The sequence below is a fragment of the Melanotaenia boesemani genome, chromosome 13 (assembly GCF_017639745.1).
Source record: "Melanotaenia boesemani isolate fMelBoe1 chromosome 13, fMelBoe1.pri, whole genome shotgun sequence".
NCBI classification, from domain to species: domain Eukaryota; kingdom Metazoa; phylum Chordata; class Actinopteri; order Atheriniformes; family Melanotaeniidae; genus Melanotaenia; species Melanotaenia boesemani.
The window spans coordinates 23,805,230-23,827,142 of NC_055694.1; the positions used below are offsets into that span (position 1 = coordinate 23,805,230).

Sequence of the window (21,913 nt, forward strand, 5' to 3'; positions counted from 1 at the left end):
TAGCTCTCCTTTGTATTTATAAAAGAAAATCTCTGACGACGCAGAGCTTCTATTAACCTGCAGCAAAAAAATTGCAAACCACTAAGCTTGACGACTCCTGATTAAACTGCTGTCCTGAGTCAACTTACCGCCATTCTTTCCATGTTTGTTTAAATATGGCTGATACAGCAGCAAGCACGGAACATAGAAAAAGATTGGAGCTGAAGCAAGGAAGCCTTGGAAACGTCTTTCTGTAACCATCTCATCGTCTGACATTTGGTGAAAGCTGCAAGCAGGCACACACACACACACACACACACACAAACAGGGGCATTACTTGCAATGGATCTGCTTGCGTGGTGTTGCAGGAGCACACATACACACAGACTGCCATGCAAATGTGTCATTTTGCATGCAAGGATTTGGACTTGCTTTGTATCTGTATGTTCAAATGCACAACTCTTACAGTCAAACAGCACACTACACATAAACACACTCCAAAGACACTTCTATTCATAAAGTAGATAACAAACACAGTTTTTGTTTAGTTGTACACAAACATTAGTGTTATCAATTCCTTTCTGAATAAAGGCAGGTGGTGAAAAGAGACACTAAATAACTATTAGAGGTAGGGCAAGAGAAGGGGAGGAGAGTGAAAGAAAATAAGAAAGCACTTCCCCAACAGTAGGAGAGAGAGAGAGAGAGAGAGAGGGAGGGAGGGAAAAGAAGCGAGAGGGAAGGGAGAGCAGAGGAGCTTAGAGAAGGGATCTGCATTGTAAGTAGCTCTGAGAGCAGCAAGTGGTGGCCCTTTTTCAACCTGTTTTTGTTTTTCTGAGAAAAGGAGCTAAAGAACAAAGGGGACAAGGGCCAATCAGAAGAACAAACTTTTGAAAAGTCTTTACTGTGTTAAAGAAAGAAACGCTGAGAGAGGAGAGGGGAGGAGAGAAGCCGGGAGGAACACAAGGCAGCAATGGATAGCAGAGTGGCTCAGTCTGACCCTGGGATGGCCTGGATTCACACACTGCTGCTGGCCACCATCCAGCACACACACTAGGCTGCGAACGCCACTGAGGTACGGTACTAAACAAACAGCAACAATAACTCTCAAATAACAAATGAAGCAATTAGAACTACATGCACATTCCATCGCCTTCCCTATGCATGTTTCTGAAAAAATTTCAGTGTGGTGAGTGAAAGTTGAGCTGAGCTGTGGCTAAGAGTTCAGGCTGCACTTTGTGTTGTGCAGTTGGTGAAAGAATTTGCCTTGTTGAAACTGTGCAACTTGTCAGGTGCATTGCAAATATCTGATTTAAGAATAAATTGTATCTTAAGAGCATGGTGTGTTTTCTCCACAAACAGGACCGTCATAAATGTAGTCTTTGATATGCTGTTAATTTTTTTATTTTTTGTTTAATTATTAAATTTGACAGTTATATCATTGGCAAAGGCTGCAGATAGCCAGCTATCCTGCTCAAGTAGATGTATGTATCATGCCCTTGAGATCATTAGCTTCTTTATTCATTTATTCCCTTTGAAGATTTCGCTTCTTGCATCAGTAATGTTTTCCGCAGCTCCCTGGGCAGTGAGTCTTGAATGTGATGGTTACAGTGCAGCAGTGAGTTGTTGCAGAGCAGGGCAGGTAAGTGCATGTCTGGAATATGTTAGATGAGGGGTTGTTAAAAACTGTACATGGCTGAAACTTGGAGCGTCAACTTATTTCTGTTCTGTGGGATATTTTAGCATAAAACTCAAACACTTTCTCTGCATCAGGCAGAGAAAAAAGCTCTTGATTGTTTCAGCATTGTCCGGCTTTCTTTACATATGTGTGAGTCTGTGTGCTTCTTATGTGTGTTTGTCCCCTATTTGTATTTGTAGAAGATTACACTCTTCTTCTCTTTGTGCCTCACGTCTGAAGCTGCCTTCACTCTTTTTTTTTAAACATCTTTTCAAAAACCATCAATGAGAAGGTGAGCTGAGGTGAGGGCTGACTCTGTCTGCCTGCCTGATGACTAAGTGTATCGTCATGTAAGATGTCTACTGCTTCTGTGCATATATAAATAGTTTGGTGTACTTCAGTCGTATTTTGACTGGAGAACAATAAAGTCGCTGTGGGTGTCTACATTATCTGATTTACTATGGCTTGCCTGACTTGGGTTGGGTTAATGTGTACCAAGTATAAATCAGAACCTTGATCTGTTTTGCTGCCATTTATTGCAAGAGAGGGACCCCCTGTGTGATAGCAGACGTCTGATAACATTGAGCTGTAATCACAGTTAAAGATTTAGGACAGCTGGCAATCTTTGGATGTGATTAAGCCACTACTGTGGATTAAATTTCACTCCACATGCCTGCTCACATCACACTCAAATTTATAAGTCGTCTCACTACAGGAACCCTCCCTCTTCCCACTTCCTCCCTCCCCTACAACCATACGTCTGGAGAGCACCTGCCCCATCACCTGCCACTCAGACAGTGGCTGTCTGAGCATGTGTGTGTGTGTTTGTTAGTGCCTGTATGTGTACAGTGTGGGAAAGTTATTCAGGATGCCGCACATCACCCCCATCCCACCTCTTACCTTGCATAAAAATGCTTCCTGTGCTTCTTATTTGATTTATATCCATACACAGTCACAGATACCCACACATTCACTCATATGCTCAGCAGCTACCCTAACTGTGTTTTTCTCTGCACTGACCTGTTTTTCTGTAAACTAGGCTAATATCATCACATCAGGCATCGCTGACTAGAAGCAACCTGCCATTTAAACATGAGTGAAGCTGCTATTTTAAAGTGACTCGGTCACTTTCTTACCCCCTTTTTTTCCTTGTGGCCTAGATAGCAGCAGCTTTAATGGTTCATAATAGCAGCCCTTGCTCCTGCACGTGTATGGTTGAGTTTCTGTCTGACTTCTGCCTCAGCTTAGCAGTCAATTTTAAAGGAATGAGCATGCAGAGTCATCCAGGGAATGTGGAAAAGTGTCTGTGTGTCAGAGAGTTTCATCTGGACATGAACTTGTCCTGAAACCTGAGCTGTAAAATAGACCACCTACAGAATTAAAAATCTGTGCAATTATAAAACTAAATAGATGAAACTTTATTTTCCAAGAAAAACAAAGTAGCTGGAACTTCTTGAAAGCATAACTCTTTAGGCAGCAGAGGCTCAGTCATTTACTAGTTGGTGAATATCTGGCCCATGTGTGAAGGTTAAAGCAAACAGAATTTAGAAATTTGAGCCTGCAGTCATGTATGCTGCGCTTCACTCTGCACACCTGTCTAGTGCTGTAGCCCTCAGGTTACTTCACCTCATGAATTGGCCAATTTAAAGCAGTGTGTGTTTCACATTTTTACATGTGCAGGATAATAAGTTTCTAGTGTTGGAGGCTGAAGATTGCTTCTTTACTCTAATATTTTTCTGTCAAGAAAAAAAAAAGATCCAAAACCAGGTGTTACTCTCACATTAAGCAGCAAAAACTCCTTTTTTTCTGTTTCAAGGCTCTTTAGTTCACTATCATTTCTCTAATCCTGACAAGGCTGCTGGTATTTGGTTTTGAATAGTTCACATGTTTAACCCATCTCTAGATGGCCATTCTTGGTTAGGTGCGTTCCATTTTTACCTGATCACATTTCAAAACAACATTTGACTTGTCCATACCTGTCCAGATAATAAAAGCAAAGAAGCAGAGAAGGAGGGGTGGAGAGGAACTGGTGCTTTGAGGGGGAAAATGGAACAGAGAGCTTTGAAAAAGTAACAAAGAGAGTGTGAGGAAAGACACGAGCAGATGAACGCAAGAGATGCATCAGCAATTTGATGTAAAGTAGGTCAGGCGTTTAGAGGCATCAGTGGCAAAGATTCAGATTGGTATCAAAGCCTTTTGACTGACAGTTTGAGCACAAGAAACTCAGTCTCCTACTTTTTAACAGATCTAAACCAGAGTAAATGCATAAATAAAATGAAACCATGACAAATGCATGTTACTTATTTACCATCCAATTTAATATGTAAAGAAAACTTATTTTTCTTGTTGTTATGAATGCAGCAAAACCATTAATTCTCACATTCTTCTTCTTCTTCTTCCTCTTATTATTTTTATTATTATTATTATCTGGAAAAACCTTTTAAAATGGATGACAAATTGCAAAAATTTCTTTTAACAGCTGGGTGCTCTTTATTTAGAGGATATCAATCAGAAACAAAAACAGTATTTATTGAGGACTATTCTTAGTGGTGAGACCGTGTTTGTTGCTCTGGTATTTCCAGCATCAGGATGGTGTATGTAGGCAAACCACATGTTTGAGGGAATGAAGGAAGATGGCAATCAGTGCAACAGTTTGCATCTCTTTTTGCATAGATAGAAACACTCAGCTGGGACTGATTTAGTAAAAGAGCAGTTCATATTTTTTATTTTTGCTTTTTTTTTTAGTAGAATATCCAAAGCATTTAATCCCCTCTGCTTCTTTAATGTAAAAATTGACTACTTACTATCCATTCCATATTTCCATAAATTAAATATCTGAGTTTTAGACTATTGGTTACATGTAAAAGGAATTTAAAAAAATTCTCTCAACTCCTAAACGTGCAAATAGTAATTTCTTAATTGCCCTTTGTGATTAATAAAGTATTTCATTTTCATTCAACATGTATACTATGTCATACATACCATGCCATGTTTAATTGTGTTTAACTTCTAATCTGTTGGTTTTAACTTTTCATATAACTTGCTTAAACATCCTAAATCAACTCTTCTTTTCTAAGAACGTTATTGTACATTGATAGCCATTGTCTGTCAGAAGGTACTGATTATGAGATTTTCTGGATTTACTACCCGTTGGATCCTTAGGTCTCCTTCAGCTTGGCAGCTTTTGCGACTTATGACAAAGCACCATAATTAGATCAGGTTATTTCCATAAGTTTTGTCAATAGCTCCTTTGTGCCTTTACTGTTGTGACTGTGTGTCTGCTGTGCATGAGCCTATCTGACTGCAGCTGTCATGGCAGAGGAGTAGGGTTGGGGCAGAGGGAGGTTAAAGGTCCAAAAGTTTTGGCGTTTACGTGTGAGATGGTCGTCTCCTTTTTTTTTCTTTTTTTTTTTTTTTCAGGCTTATAAATGAGTGACTGCTGCGTGTCTGTTTCTGTTAGTGGGAATCCCATTGGGCAAGACAAGGTCAGGGAAGGCCTCTCTGCATGTAGCTGCTCTTAGTCAGACACTGACAGATTATCATGCACAAACTCTCATCCAGGTAGCCCTTGTGTGTCAGAGCTTTGTTTGATTGTAAGCCAGGTTGTCAGCGTGCACCTTCGTGCTGTCCTGGAAGGTTGCGGCTAAGTTGCCTGAGGCTTTAGAGGAGGATTAGGAGGACCCACACCATGTGTAAACATTTGGGTAACCCTCCCACCGGTCTCCTCTGTAGCCCCTGGGGTCCTCACCTGTCTTTGTATTTGGAGCCTGGATGATGAACAAATACCAAGGAGCTACAAGGCTTCACACAACCGAGACATATAATCTTGGAAGTAAATGAAAAGTACATCATGATAGCATCTAGAGTGAATTCTCTGATTTAAAATTCAAACTGTGCAAAGGATTTTTATTGAGAGAATGATAATAATGTCTTGTTTTGTATAGTACAGTTTACCATATAAGAATACTGAAAGCTGATTACCTTTAAAAGAAATAATCAGAACCTCTGAGTTTTATCAACATATTGCTGATACTTGTTTTCAAGCCATGTCAAAATATTATCATTTCCATAAAAGTATTAAATGACAAACACACAAGCCTACTATAGATCTAGTTTAGAGTCAATGGTTAAAACCTCCGTGCTGGCACATTAATAGATTCTCCTCACTTTCGCAGCCATGATAGAAAATGTTGCACAAACTAGTTTCACAAAACACACAAAGTCCAGGAGACTGGTTTTCCCAGAAGTGACGCTGAATGATGTCATGTCTTGTCTCTGCAGACAAAGCCAGGCTCTTTGGTCCACTGCTTGGCAATTAGTGGTCTGATGTGACAGAGTTAAACTACGATCTCACATATACACATGAGCCGATCACACCACACTGTTAGGACACCCCAGTCTGTCTGACTAAATACAGAGATACAGAGACGGTGTGTGTGGAGAAAGTAAACTATGATTTTCCAAAGGTTTTTCTTTTCCTGGTGTGTAGATTGACAGGAGGTCATTCTAACAGATTTCCACTAAAAACAACTTAAGATCACCCCCTAAAGAACCTCAAATAAGTGGTTTATCCACTGAGGAAGATGATTGACAGCATCCTAGATAAAACTTTAATGAACAGCTTATTTTAACTAAACCAAACACTGCAGATATTAAACCTTTTATCAGTATTCTCAAACTGTACAACTATGACTGAGCATATCGTGGTGATGCAACATGAGTGAATCAGTCTGGGTCTGATAAACTGTGGCAGCAGTGTATCTGTTAAATTCAGTTGTCTAATAAAAGTTTGTTAAATGAGAAGAAAAATTAGTTGGCCGTTTAGAAGATCCTCAGCTCTCTTATCGCAATGGCTCTGCTTTCAAAATCAATGCTAATAATGTTCATTTATCTAACTCGTCTACCTACCTCTGTGGTACAACATTGGTTTTTTTTTATCAAATGAATTCATGGTCATGTAACTTTATTGTATTATTCCTTATCAATTGAAGATGTGGCCTAAGTCTTGGAAAATCCAGCTTCTAAGAAAGATGCATTTCTGTATTGAAGGCAGAAAGTCACTTAGCTAGTTATCTGATTCATCACAGGGTTGATTTGTAAAAGCTAAAGCATCTTAGAAGGGTTAGTAATAACATTACAATGTAGGGCAGCATGTACATTTGTTCCTCTTAAATATCATTCCAATAAGTCATAGATCTGGAATTTTCAACCTCCCTAATAATCCTGACCAGACAAAATTATTAAAATTTACTTTATTACAGTCAAATTTCAAAATTCAGCACAGCACAGTATATGGAGGTGTAAACACAGTGCTGGATCTCTGGCTTTGGAGCTGCAGTTACTGAATGTTGTTGACTGTAGTTTCTTTACATATTAGACAACCTGATGATCTGAGCTGTGTTTTGATTGTCCCAGCAAATCATGAATTGTTCTGTGCAGATTTATCGAAAAATACTAGTTAATTCAGCAGTTTAGGTATGAACTGAGATGCCAAGTGTGGTTGCCATGTTTTATGAGCCCAAGAATCAGAAGAAAAAGTCAACCTGAGCTGGACTTGTACGAGGCGTTGTTCTCAATGTTTGACAGATTATGTTAATGTATGATCAATAGAGCTGAGCAAACATCTATTACCCTCTTTGCAGCACTGTTGCCATCACACTCCCAACCATTATAGTAAACAGTGTAGAAATGTATGTCTTCATAAACCACAATCAGCCCCTCCAATGAATCTATTTGTTTTAACATCTTCTCCCTCCTGGCAAACAAACTTTAATTATGCGATTACATAACATTTGGTTCTGATGAGGAGCTGAATCAGCAGTGGATTTTTGTGCATATTCATGTGATATTCTATTAAAGGATTATTCTGAGACAACCTTCAAAATAATAGAGAAAAAAAAAAACAATTAAAAATGCTCCTCATATGGCTGCTGGCATTAAAGACATGCCAGAGTGCCATTCATTAACTTCTGTAGGCAGACACGGAGACTTAGAGCAGCCTACCGAAATTACAGGGAAAATTCTGGCAGCAAAGTCCATAACAATCACAAATAACACCCTGCTATGACAAGGGAAATTACACGTCTTTGGGATTGAAATTTTAATAGTGTGATTTAATTGTATCAGTGTGAGGAATGCGCAGTGTAGTTGGGTGCTTTCATGTTTTGATAAATGTAGTGGTGAGGCTTGTCAGTTTGGGGGTCTTTGGAGTTCTTGATCAAATGAGAAGACAGCTAATGTTCTACAAAGGGTGTGTTAATTTATGATGACTTTGCTGTTGCCCGAGGATTACGTAAATATACATTCATTAGGACTGTGACATGTTCACAGCAGCAGAGATTTTTCTCTGTGTTGAGAGTGCACTGTGAATAATTCATGTTTGATCTCACTTGACAGAATGTACATATAGGTAAATAAAGTTTAGATAATACCATGCATACAGCAGGATTACAGTATAAGCACCAAGTAATCACATGCAGACACCAATAAGCTTGTGTCACTATGCCGCAGTGGTTCTGGATATATTTATATGGCTGAGTGAGTGCACTATATGAGTGAATCAGTATAAGCAGTTCCCACAACCTCTCAGGTGTCCTGTGCTCAGGGCAGCCTGGCCCAGGTACACAGATAAAGGCAGCCTTTGTTTGCAGCAGGGAACAGGTAACCATTTGTGCCTGCACCACCAAGTGCGTGTGTTTTGTGTGCACTTGTGTTTGCGTGTGCATGCGTGCATGCATGCAAATGTGTGTTTGTGTATGTGTAAGAGAAACAGGGAGATAAGATTGACTGGCTTACCTACCTTGGCTTCAAGAGCAGGTGTGGCTTTTCAATGGCCTCATATTCCGTGCTCAGCACATGTGCACTTGATAAAGAGAAAGGTAAACTGTGACGTCCAGCTTAATTCTTCAGGCCAACAAGCCACATTGTTTATAAAGGTATTCTTGTGGGAGGAGCATCAGTTTATAACTTTATCCTCCTGAGAGACACTATAAGAGTGTAAATTACAGCTAAAATAGGTCACACGACACCATTAACTAATGTGTGATATATATATATATATATATATATATATATATAAATATGTATGCATATATATATATATATATATACATAATCAGCCTTCTCTATACCCTAATAAGTCTTTTTTTTTTCTTTTCTTTTTTTTTTTTCTATAAATTGTGCTCACAGACGTCAGAATGGAAAAATAGAGATAAGGAAATTAGACCTTTAAATGTAGTTTTCACAGATATTTTCCAATGCGGCTATGGTAACAAGCCTTACTGTTCAATAATTGTTCTGTCATTCAATCAATAACTAATACAGTTAAGAACAAATAATGTAAAACTACATAAATTTGTCTTGTTTTGTTAAAGCAAACATCACTAAGTTGTTTATTATAGTTATGCTTGAGGTGCTGATGGATGGGCTAAATGACCCAGTGCTTTAGCAGGGGAAAGAACTGCTAGCAAGTTAAATAGAGCTGTGATAAAGAAAAAAGGCTTTAATGCTGAACAAAAATTTAAAAAGTATAAGAGTGTTCTGTTATTTACAGTAATGTGATTATAACAGAACCACCTGAGAAGGACCTTTTGGAGGAAGTGACATAATAAAAACAACAAAACAAATTAGCTTTTCATTGTTCTGTGCTTGTGCTGCCTTGTGTTGTGTATGCCATTGTCGCTTTACCAGGTGTTTAAGCCAAAAGCTGAGGATTACCTGCTCAGGAAGCAGAAGAAGGTGCGAGTTTAAAAAGCCTCTAACTTTATGACCCACCGCTGGCTTTTACCAGGCTCTCGCTTGTTCAGAAAAGGGGCATACTGTCAAACTTGGGCTCAGGAAGGTAGATTAAGAAGCTGCATGATTATTCTAGATCTCAGGTGAAAGGTGAGAATCCGGAGGATGTGCTCTCTTCCTCTGTCTGTCCTTCTGTTGTGGTATTCTGTCTGGAGCTGGTGTGTCGTTGTGTGTGTGGAGATGTTAAGTACAGGGGTTGAATGCTATGTGGAGAGAAGTCTTTAATTAGAGCAGGAAGACACAGCTCAGGAGACACACTGCTCCAGACCTAAGAGTGAGTATGTGTACCTATGTGTGAAGTATGGCCTTGAATGTTAAACATCCTGCATGCGTCCATAGTTTGACATCTTATTCCAAAGGTATGTGCTCTGTGTGGTTTAATCTTAAATGCGGCTTCATGAAACCACCCCACGAGTGTAACAACCACAAACTGTGTGAATAGTTGATTAAACTTACACAAAACTCACTTTCCATTGTAATTGCATATATGTGACATTTGATTGATTCTGCAGAATCAGCTGGAATTATATCAGCAGCTTGCTGACCAAGATGAATTTGTTTGTTGGTTGCTGGTTTGGCTTAATCCATGAGTCTGTTTCTTGAAGAAAATAAGTTTTCTTCTGTATTGTATTTAGAAAGAGTTTCACACATTATTTAACATCATTCTAATGTTCATATTTGTCCATATTTTTAATAAGTCACATTGACATGTCATGAATAATAGGAAAGCTGCTTTATATTTTTATTTTAACCCTAGTTTTACTCTTTTTAAGATCACAGAATAGTAATTTGATCCATATATTATTCAGTATAGCATCAACCCTGTCACACAAGTGACAAAAGACCTGTACTGCCAGTTTGATCCATTTCAATTCTATAATGTATCCCCCCAAAACTATGCTTTCTAAATAAAAATGAAAACAAAAAATCATTAAATGAGTAATTAGTTGATTTGGCAAGAGGTCATTGACATTATTAAATAAAAAAAGAGCATCCCACAGTCTTTTACTAAAAAATATGGACAGGGCTCCCCTACTCTCATAAAATATATAAGATTCAGAGAATCAGTACACAATGGACAAGGCTGAAAATCACTAATAAATAGCTTGAAAGAGCACAGATCAAAAGCAAGCATGTATGATGGTATGGATGCATTACAACACATGCCAGAGGTAACTCTGCAAAGGCTCTGTTAATGCTGAACAACATGTGTACAGGATCAAATGTTCCATTAAGTTATAAAGTTGTTCAGGTGCTACATTTACCTGCTGCAGCCCAGACTTGTCATGCAATGAAAACGTAATGCAACTAAAATTGGAAAAGGAGGAAACAAAGTGTTGAGCAGCTTTAATACTTTATCTTATATAAACACTCAGACAATGAGAGTCATTCAGGCTAAAATGACAGGAAAGGGGCTTTCAGTTCTCAAAGATGTGATGCAACACACTGATACAGTAAACATCCTTTGCCCAACTTTTACAGCATGTTATTTTCATCTAGTTCAAAATTATATATTTTATTACAGAGAAAAATAAAATCATTTCATTTTGAAATATTGACATATGCCATTATTGTTTTGTAAATCATTCTTTTCTTGTTTTTAAATAAGGTCCAAACTTTAAATCCAGCCCATTAATCTAGCAGAAACAGGTGATTTAAGTAACAAATCCTAAATATGTTCCCATCTGGACTGGATTAGTTTAGTATTTCATCCTTTACTTCAGAAATGTACAGTTTTTTTATTTTTTGTGAAAATGGGAAAAGAAGAATTGTGTTTCTACTCTATAAAGGTGAAGGTAAAACGTTGAGGTTAAGATTTGGATTCAAAGTCATCAAAACATCTTAATGAAATCCAAATTTTTATTTTTCTGCTGTCACACATTTCCCTTGATTTGAAGATAAATTACGTGTTAGAAATGGACTCTTTTCCTTTCTGTTCTTACAGCTCCCATGTGCCTGTTGAGCCATGCTCCCTGGGTATGGATTCTCACCTTTTCCTGATTTCCGACCCCACCTTCACGCATTTCACTGCCGAGGAGAGAGTCCCAGCATGTGGATCCCAGGCTCAGGAGAGTCCCAGGCTCGGAACGAGTCCCAGGAGGGCAGGCCTCTCCTCCACCCCTGCCATCACAAACACATTGCTGTTTGCCAGCAGGAAACGTTGGCTTTTATTGAGCTACAACCAGCGACACCTAAATTAAATGGTTTTGGCCCTCAGAGGCCAAGCATTATTTCAGGTGCACAACGCACAGCACACTCTTTACCACTCAATGGTTTCAGACAGACACTGAATGAGCTGAATGACAAGCAGAAGATCTGCCACAGAACAGACAACAAACAGGAAATAAATTTGAACTCTACACATACTGTAGGTGACAGTGAGCTTGAGTGTCAAAATGGCATCAGGACTTCTTTCCAGGAGCAAACTGAGAAGCCACGAACAGTCACAACTGTTTGCCGTCCTCTCCATGCAGCTCTCAGCCTCCCTTTGTCCCTCCCCTTGTCCTCTCTATACGCAAACAGAGACTCCTGGGAATCTCAGTTACCTTGCTCCCCAACCTCACCCGAATGTCCCGAGTTTCAGGGCCCAGACTCCTGCCAGCCTCAAAGGAGAACATCACAGGGGTCACTGAAAGAAAAGTCTATCCGTAAGTGTACAGAGTAAAATCAGGTCTTTAAAGCCCTTAAAATGTTTTCCCTTAATTCAATAAAGCCATTTTCTTGTCCTCAGGGCGAAAGATGCAGGTTTATTCTCCAGACAGCCCAAGTGATGAATCCCTCGGCAGTCCAATCCTAGAAGCAGACTACATCTTTCCTGGACCTTTTGCATCCTTTCTGGAAGAGGACCTCAGTGGATTATCCTCCCTAGAGGCCATTTCAACTCCTTCATCCACAGACGGTGCTTCAGATCTCCCAAGCCTCAGTCAGGATGATATTTTCAACATATCTACAGAACCCCTGCAGATTATAGAGGACTCAGAACCATTAGTTGTGGAGGAGAGTGGAAGTGTGGAGATGTCAGTTCCCTCAGGAGGGAGCTTTTTGTCACGGAACCGTCAAGGCGACCAAGAACGGCGGCGCTTCTCAGCTTCAGAACTAATATCAAGACTGCAGCTGTCTCAAAGGAAGAACTCCTTCACCTTAAAGCTGGGGAAGTCATTGTCTGCTCGGGTGGCCTCAAGAGACAGACAAGGCTCCAGCAGCCTCAGCCCCAACACTGACTGTGAGTGGATGTAGAGACATCATCTCTGCAACATTTCATTGAGAGCTAGCCCAAGTTTTAGAAAGTCAACAACCAGGTTCAGCAGCTGGAGAATTGAAACATAATTTTTCCAAACATATGTCATTAGGCAGAATTATTAATGATCTCTTACAATCATTTATTCTGAATGAGATGCAAAACCAGTAAAAGACTTAGTTTGTTTTCAGGCTCAAATCAAGTCTTAAACTTTCTTAAACCTGTTTGATGTCACACTTTACTATTCTAAACTCTTGTATAAAAGCAAAAAACAATGAGCTCAATGTGGTGCCAAAACAAATGGTAATTTACAGGGAATTAATTAAAAAAGCCCCCCAAAAAAAAAAAAAAAAAAAACTTTTTGAGAAATGTTTAATCAGTAATAAAGCCAAACGCTAAAAGGTACAGGAAATAAAGTATATATGTACATATATATATATATATATATATATATATATATATATATATATATATATATATATATATATATATATATATCAGGGGTTCTGAAACAAAGGTTATAAAAAGCCTTTATCTTATGTCCTGGCTCATTAGCATGCTGAACTGCAGCTCCACACCATCACTGGCTAATGTAAAGGGTTTGTTGTATGTCAAACATCAGCAGTCTTCTGGTCATGGCAGCTGACCAATCAGAGCATATTGGGCTCAGCAGATGGAGAGCTTCGCTTTAAAGGAAATACATATATATATATGTTTATATATACATAATAAGAGAGGGAGAGAGAAAGAGGGAGAAAGAGAGAGTTCACCATTTTGTTTTTGTTCTTTACAGATAAGTCCAACTCCAGGCACCGCGGCTCAGGAGGTTCGAGTGATAGCGACCCCCACAGTCCTGTTGGACTGGCACCTCCACCTCCCAGCAGTGACAATGGGTTGCCTTTGCATAGATGGAGCACAAAACTTGGGTAATATAAAATAAATACAAGCAAAAACTTTTCTCTACTAAAAACATATACATATATAGAAAAGCCTCATTTGTTGATATAATCTCACATTTATTTTCACAGAATGCGAAAGAAATCCGTAGAGGAAGACCTGGGCACACTTGCTCCTGTTCATAACTCGAATCGACTCTCACGGTTTTTACCCAGCTGTATGTTTGCCAAAACCGGTTCTCTTTTACAATAAACTATTTTAAACTATGACATGGGGTGAAAAACAGTTTTCCTGGAATAAATGTCTTTGTTTTGATTTTGCAGCTATCCTGTACCAGGAGTACAGTGATGTTGCCATCAATAGAGAGATCCAGAGGCAGCAAGGGAAGGAACCAGGCACAGAGGAGGAGGGGTTCAGGGATGAGGGGTCAGACGGGACCCCATCTCCATCTAATCTGTCTCCATCCAGCTCCTTTCGTTCCTCACGAGGCTCTGCATTTGCACTATGGCAGGACATCCCTGATGTTCGAAGCAGTGGTCAGCTCGACAACTTCAGCAATGAGGAGAGAAAACTGCAGGAGGTGATTGAGATGTTGGACTATCTTTTCATTTGAGTTTCCTTTGTTCTCACTTTGACTACCACAGAGGTTTAAAATACAGTTTTTTCCCTTTTTAGGCAAAGTTTGAGCTGGTGACATCTGAGGCATCATACATTCGCAGTTTAACAATCGCCGTGGACCACTTCATGTTGTCTCAGGAGCTCGCTGAGTGTCTTGGAGCTCAAGATAAGCAGTGGCTCTTCTCCAAGCTGCCTGAAGTCAAAGATGTTAGTGAGAGGTGAAGTGATGAGCATGTAATTGCTTCTGTTGCCCTAAAGACTGGGTTTAACACTTCAGCTATCATCTCTGCTTCTCTAAGTGTGTTTTCTCCTCACGTGTCTGCAGGTTCCTTCAGGATCTGGAGCACAGGTTGGAGGAAGACATCCTTCGTTTTGATGTGTGTGACATTGTCCTGGACCACTGCCCTGCTCTACGAAGGGTTTATTTACCTTATGTAACCAACCAGGCGTATCAGGAGCAGACATACCAGCGATTGCTGTAAATGTTTTCATTTTGCTTTGAATATATTTGCCATTGGAGATCTGAACATACACTGTATGTGCATGTATGTTAAGTAACGGTTTCTGAGCTCATTCAGTAATGCTATGCATAAAGGCCAGTTGTTTAATGGAAGCCCAAGTTTCCTGTGAGGCTGTTCAGGTGTTGTTTTACACCTGCATGACTTAACTTGCAGCTGGCTCATCTTGACTAAGCTGTACATTTTTTTCACAGGGTAAAAAGCAGGCTGGAATTTTGATAGACTTTAAAGACATTGAGCGGTCTCTCTAAATGTCCTTGCCTTGTCCTCTTAGGCAAGAAAACCCTCGTTTCCCTGGCATCCTGGCCCGCTTGGAGGAGGACCCCATCTGCCAAAGACTTCCTCTGACCTCCTTTCTAATCCTCCCATTTCAGAGGATCACACGGCTTAAAATGCTGGTGGAGGTACATGATTCAACATTCACTAGCGAAATCATGTTGACACTTAAAGCCCAGTTAAACAGAACTGTAAAATGGGGATACTGGAACTGGGCAAACTATTTGCTGTGGCAGCCTCTGTTTCCACACAATGAAAGTATTGTTTACTTTTTGGCACATCTTCAAAACCACCTTTATTTTACAGAATATCTTAAAGAGGACAACACCGGGCTCTCGAGATGAGGACACAGCCACGAAAGCTTTCAATGAGCTAAAAAAGGTGGTGATTATCATCTGTAATAGCCAGTTGGACGAATACCAGTATTATCACTGGTGAGGCATAACAGTAATAACCATGCTGGTGTGTGCCTCCTTAGATCATCAAAGAATGTAATTCCAGTGTGCAGTCAATGAAAAGGATGGAGGAACTCATCCACCTCAACAAGAAAATTCACTTTGAGGGAAAGGTGACTGAAGTTTGAGGATTATTTTTTAAATCATTTTAGGACTTTTAGAACAGTGTCTGTGTTTCTGTTGGGATTTTATTTAAAAAAAACATTAACTTTTTTTGTTCTTTGTAGATCTTCCCTCTCATCTCTCAGTCGCGCTGGCTGGTAAAACATGGTGAGCTGCTGGAGGTGGACACTCAGATGATGAGTATTTCTGGATCAAAGCTCAAACTGCCCACCAAACCTGTGTACCTCCATTTGTTCAATGACTACCTGCTGCTGTCCAGGAGAAAGGAGTATGCCACACAAACACACGAAACTCAAATATTGCTCCTATGACTATTCATCAATATGTTTACATGATACTAGAAAACATTCATTTATTGTATTTTGTAACCTAAACAGGATTTGAAATACATGTAAACATGTTAGTCTCTCTAAAATCATACAAAACCTAAGCTTTACAAACTGGACTGAAACACCCAGATAATGTGATCATATATCTCCTGTACACACTCATACTAGACCCAGTGGATCTTGGTGCTCTGTATAAGCTCTGTTTTCTGGCATTGTTTTGTAAAACCAGTAAATTGTATATTAATAGAGCTGCATTTGCATAAAAGCTGCTCCAGTTTACATATATTTTGTTTCTTTTGTCAGATGGTTGACCCCTTAATGTCTGATGTATGTATCAAATTTGATACACATTTTGCTAAAGGGCCAAATAAAGACTTCAGATTCAAACAATTCAATTTCAATTTGCCCTTTATACCTTGAGTCAGATGTTATGGGGTTAAAAACATTACAAGTCCTAAATGAAAAGCAGCCCTAAGACTACATGTCAACTTCTGGTCATGAGAGCATTTCCAGTCTGTCACTATGCTCTCATAAAATTTCATAATCCCAGTGTCATCTGATGAAATCACCATTAACATAATTTAAAAGATAGCGTCTGTGCAGTGAATCAGCTTTACTTTCATGTACAATGATCTTCCAAAGAGAAAACTAGGAGCAGCAGAATGGATCAATGTTTGTTATGTTTGTTTATATATATATATATTTAAGAATTGTGCCATGCTTCAGTCACAAACTTAGTTCTCCTCCTGTGCATGCATTGTGAGACGAGGTCCGATCTGCCAGTTTAAACCATGAACTTGATGCATTTCAATTGTGCATGTAACCTCAGTCAGTGTGTTGAGTATATCCTTTACTGGTGGTGATAATTTCATGCAAATCAATGGAAGTTTTATTTAAACATTAATTTAACCCTCTGGTGCCTGAATTATTACAAAAAGTACCACATTTTTATAAATAAAATGTTTTACTTCTACAGACATGCACATTGATACTTTTCTGTATTTTAATCTTATTTTAACTTTTACTCATTGTGTTGATTTTTTTTATTTTATCTATGAAAACATTTAAAAAATAATATCTTGTCATATTAATATAATATAAATTTTCTATAAAAACACCTGTATCATTTTCTTGTCCTGTTTATTACTGAGGCAAACTTGGTAATTACAATGTATTTATATATACCATATCAAATGTAGTTATTCTTTATACGTGGCAGGGTATTGGTGACTCACTAATGTTCAATGAAGTTGCTAATGTACAATCCACACCCATGCATACATTTGAAAACAGCCTTTAAATATGTGTCTACTGTAGTGGACACTATGCATCAAAGGGTTAAAAAATCTTCTGAAAGTTTTTATTTGCAAAGAAAGAAACTGGCCATGGTCAGTTTAAAGTTAGTGCAAATATGATATAAATACCTTAAGATGCTGAATAAATATTGCATACACAAGAATGGGCTGAACTAACACGAAAAACCTTCAACTGATGGCAGTTGTGCATGCAGTGATTCTAAAGATGCAGTGTCAAAAATGCAGGTGAAGAAATGTACTTCTTTCTACTCATACTGAAATTAAAATGTCATCTCTCTCTCTTTTACAGTACTTGGAAGTTCATGGTGTTTGTACATGCCAAGATTGGGGAGTTGAAAGTGAAGGATCTCAGTCAGAAGCTGCAGGGCATCCCAGGCTTCATCTTCCACCTGCAGCTGTGTGAAGGCCAGCAGCTCAAACATCAGATTCTGCTTAAATCACACACTGAGTGAGTTACTTCACTGTCAAATCACTTGTCAGCAATGATGCTTCATGTCACTTATTTGACACTCAGCCCTCGCTGATTCCATGTGTGCCAAGGAGCGGGAAGCAGAGGTGGATCACTGCAATGTTTCCATCCGACCCATTAGAAGACATCGAGCAAGCCAGTGAAAATGACGGTTGGTAAAGATCTATAGATCTACAGTGGCTCAATGTAAGTCACTTAAACTATTCATTCATCCTTTCTTCATGTCTTTTCTTGTAGATATATCCCAGGTTCAGTGCATCAAGAGCTATCAGGCCCAAGAGCATGATGAGTTAACACTGGAAAAAGCTGACATTCTTCATGCTAAGACCATTACAAGTGATGGTAAGAGTCTAGAAATTTGTAAATGTGTAATGGTGCATTTGATGTCTGATGGCTGATGCGTTTCACTAGGCTGGGTGGAGGGCATCAGGCTGTCGGACGGGGAGAGGGGCTGGTTCCCCAAATCCTATGTGGAGGAAATCACAAGTCGTAGCGCACGTCTCCGCAACCTCCGGGAAAATATCCGCATCAAATGTGTCACACAGAAACTAAAAGGGGAAGACTAACCCGTTTTTTGTTTGTTTGTTTTTGTTGTTTTTTTTCTTTGTTTTGTTTTGTTGTTTTTTTTACTGTAAAAAGTCCATGTGGCAAGTGTGCATATCAGCATTTTTAAGTTTGGGGATTATTGTTTTAAGTCTAGATAGATGTGGGGCCTATGAGTAGTATGCAGGTGCTAAAACAGTTCTAACGGTTTTCTTTGTGTGGTTCCTAAACTCTGCAGTTTTCTTTTGCATGCTAAAGACAGTGCAAAGCTTTTGATGCTAACTTGCATGTTTAATCTAAAGAGGTTTTTAACCGATTAGATAGTCTTTAGATAGAAGTTCACACAGTTTTTCTACACTGAAGTTTTAAACTTTGTGGAAGAATTTACTTTATGCTTCATGTAACTGCCTTTCAGTTCAATTTAAAGTCTGACAACAGGTTCAAGAAAATACTAGAACAATACCTCTTATACAGATGTGCCAGAATCTCTCTTTGGACCAGAGTTCTTCAACTCCTCGGGGACCACTACCATCAGGTTTTAGATGTGTCCCGGTGTTTTCTCTGATTTAAATCCTCAACAGCTTGTCCTCGCATATTAAATAAGTTTGTTAATGATCAGTAAGTAGAGCCAGAGGTATTACACACGAATCGAGGTCAACGTCTTAGTGAGCTATGTCTGTCATGAAGGCAGGGTTTGTTTGATTTTAACCTGGCTAGATTACCATGGCAAACCACATCCTTCCATTGATTCAAACTATTCCAGTATTATATGTTAGAGAATATTCAATTAATAAAAATGAGCTTTGATTTGGTCAATGACATTTGTAATTTCCATGCTATTATTGGTCACTGTCAAAGCTAAATGCACTTTTTATCAAGTTATAAATGTGAGAGCTTGATGGGAAGTTGTCATGACAAAAAACAACAAGCAGATATAAACTTGTTAATTTGTTAACTAGCAGCATTCCTCTGTTGTCTTTATTGCAGCAGTTGTGTTGTTTTCTATAATTATCATTACATCATTTTTTATTACTTTGTGCAGGGTTTGCATCAAATAAAGTGCAATTTCATCCAGGTTATTTGCACATGCAACCTAAAAAAGGAAACATTGGTAAACAAAGAAAAATCATGGTAACAACTGCTGTAATCTCTGAATGAAGGTTTACTTTTTGTCGAACCAGTTAACATAAAGAACGCCTGGCTGTGCTGAACTTGCCTCATAGTGCACCCCTCGGGTGATATGAAGCGGGGAAACATCTAAAAGTTGCAGGACAGTGGACTGGAGATGAAGAGCCCTGATTTAGACTGTGAGAGCAGCATAAGATTCATTCATGTAGTCAGAATTTTTCTTAGTGCAGATTCTGCTGCTGAGACACATCAGGACGTATCACAGGCCTTTTTTTGTTCTCAAAGGCTGACATGTAGCTCTGTTCATGTGGTCAACAAACATCTGACAGCAGTTATGACAGAAAATTAAAGAATTCATCGTATAATGCACTACTTATTTTTGTTCACAAGTTAAGATGTGAGTTTGGCCAAATCCTGATATAATTTATCTCCCAGAACCAAACGTGCCATTTTGTGTTCAGGCTCTATTATTAAAGCTGTAATTTGAGTGAGTCACAGGGTGACGTGTTTCTTATTTACTTACATGATCATAGTCAGTCTCACTCACACCATTTTTTCTGCTGTAAATATTGACCCGACGTATCAATTTGCTTAAAATAGTCCCCGACTAATGCACTATTTCCTACTCTTTGAGCAACATTGATGTAAAAAAAATAAATAAAAATAACTTGAGAGTTTGGCTGCTTACAATCTGAGTCTTTTAGAAAATGACATTTTGTGTTTTTATAAGATTTGCATCCCCAGTATTGGCTGAAACACACAATGTTAAAAATTTGGAAACACGTTTGACTTTTGGTGACATTTCATAATAATAATTAAAAATAAATAAATAAACATAAAAAACATTTTGTGTGCTTTAAAGCTACAAACTGACAAACATACTAGATAGATTTTTCTGTCAGTTTACCACCTGTGTGAGAAATATACACATTTCAATTTACCCATACTAATTTATAAAACCTTTGTCCCCGATAATGACCAGTTAAATGAAGTTGTTTTAAGCTAATAACACAGAACGTAACGGTGCGATGACAGAGCATCGAAGCCCAGTGTAACTGGGCTGAAATCTGCTGTTAGTGGACCACTATAATCATCATACAAGTGTAAATCTTTCAGTGGCACATGACATGTTAAAGATCCTTCTGTTTTCTATAGATAAGTTGTTAGTTGTAATTTAAATGGTTGCTGCTGCAGCATGTATATTTATATTCCTCTAGATTCTGATGTAAATGTATTTTACTGTAGATGACTCCATGTATAAAGAATAGAACGTGATACATTTATGACTGTAATTTATATGAACAAAGGTTTTACAGATAATATTGCATTAACAAGTGTGAACTTTGGTCGGTTTTTAATCCTGATGCCACAGTAAATATAAATGCTGTAATACACTGGACTGTATACACACTGCTGTAAACGTTTAACCACTGAAATAAATACAGATACTTAAATTGTGTGAGATTTGTTTATTGATACAAAGCTACATACAGGTATGTACAGTTTCTTCAGGCCTGTCTTACTGCCCTACATTGTGCATATCTAACATTTGTGCAGCTGCTCTGAAACTGGGTCATGGCCTAATTTTTGTCTGTGCCCACATGGAGGAGAGCTATAAGTAATCTAGTTGCCCTTCCAAATGATGAAATCACCCAAATAAAACAAAACCAGGGTGAGAACTTTTCCTCGCTGCTGAATCTCCATATCGTGGTGCACGGCATGTTTTAGATTTATAATTACAGGGAATTTTAAGCTATTCCTCTCTCCAGTGGGTCAGCTGCATCCATTCATGTGACACTGATCGGATCTTATGAACAGCTCCTGGGACTCCTTCCTGCTCTTTTGCAGCTTTGGCATGATCGGAGGTGGAGCGCGACTCACAGTAACTTGGCTGCTTCTGTCTGGCTGCGGATCAAAGAGAAAATGCAAAGTTGCTTCACAGTTGTGATATTACCTTGGTGCAAAGTGTACCCTGCAAACTCTAACAAGTAGCTTTTACTCAGTTATGACAGAGCTGGTAAAAAATAAAAGTTTATCTGCAACACTTTTGCAAGGTCTTATAATCTCAGACATGTTTGTTCAATATCATCAGAAACAGCTGGCAGCCTTTAAGCTTGGAGTAAGTAAAAGCAGAGCTGGGAAAAACTGCAAAATTCAGCCCTCTTGAATGACTTGCATAGATAACTAACATGAAAGCCCAAATAAATTTTATGAGGACACACACTTAAAATAAATAAATAAAAGCAAACTGTATGTTTGTTCCATTGTCATAAGTAAAAAAAAGTAGCTTCTATTAAATTAAAATCAAAAACAATAACTTTTTAGCATGACATGCATACTAAATAAAAAATAAAACTTTATGGAAAAATCATGCAAATTTGAGTTATTTAAATAAAACTTTATATTATGAAAAAATAGTTTAAAAAAAAAACGTAAAGAAAAAAAAAACGAAAACGATAATGTAACAGCAGCTGCGATGCCAGACAAATGCTTCAAAATACCGGAAAAAATTAAATAAATAATAAAATTCCAGTAAAATTCCATGATGAAAATAC

The 21,913-nt window shown here is 38.5% G+C and overlaps 1 protein-coding gene across 4 annotated transcripts in view; it reads left to right on the forward strand.

Annotated features, from left to right (window-relative positions):
- Positions 1 to 752: 752 nt before the first annotated feature.
- The window catches only part of arhgef19 (Rho guanine nucleotide exchange factor (GEF) 19), a 31,735-nt gene continuing 10,574 nt past the window's right edge, over positions 753 to 21,913 (forward strand). For 2 of the 4 annotated variants that reach the window (XM_042003212.1, XM_042003213.1), the window contains exons 1-12: positions 753 to 1,051; positions 11,394 to 12,096; positions 12,180 to 12,671; positions 13,480 to 13,612; positions 13,715 to 13,800; positions 13,907 to 14,163; positions 14,259 to 14,419; positions 14,527 to 14,679; positions 14,994 to 15,123; positions 15,302 to 15,376; positions 15,474 to 15,563; positions 15,678 to 15,841. In XM_042003212.1, the coding sequence (XP_041859146.1) occupies positions 11,415 to 12,096; positions 12,180 to 12,671; positions 13,480 to 13,612; positions 13,715 to 13,800; positions 13,907 to 14,163; positions 14,259 to 14,419; positions 14,527 to 14,679; positions 14,994 to 15,123; positions 15,302 to 15,376; positions 15,474 to 15,563; positions 15,678 to 15,841 (2,423 nt within the window). In that variant the 5' untranslated portion in view covers positions 753 to 1,051; positions 11,394 to 11,414. Of the gene's footprint in view, positions 1,052 to 11,393; positions 12,097 to 12,179; positions 12,672 to 13,479; positions 13,613 to 13,714; positions 13,801 to 13,906; positions 14,164 to 14,258; positions 14,420 to 14,526; positions 14,680 to 14,993; positions 15,124 to 15,301; positions 15,377 to 15,473; positions 15,564 to 15,677; positions 15,842 to 17,507; positions 17,667 to 17,758; positions 17,839 to 17,924; positions 18,030 to 18,098; positions 20,813 to 21,913 lie in introns of those variants that run through there. The other 2 variants (XR_006012409.1, XM_042003211.1) reach the window with 2 other exon arrangements.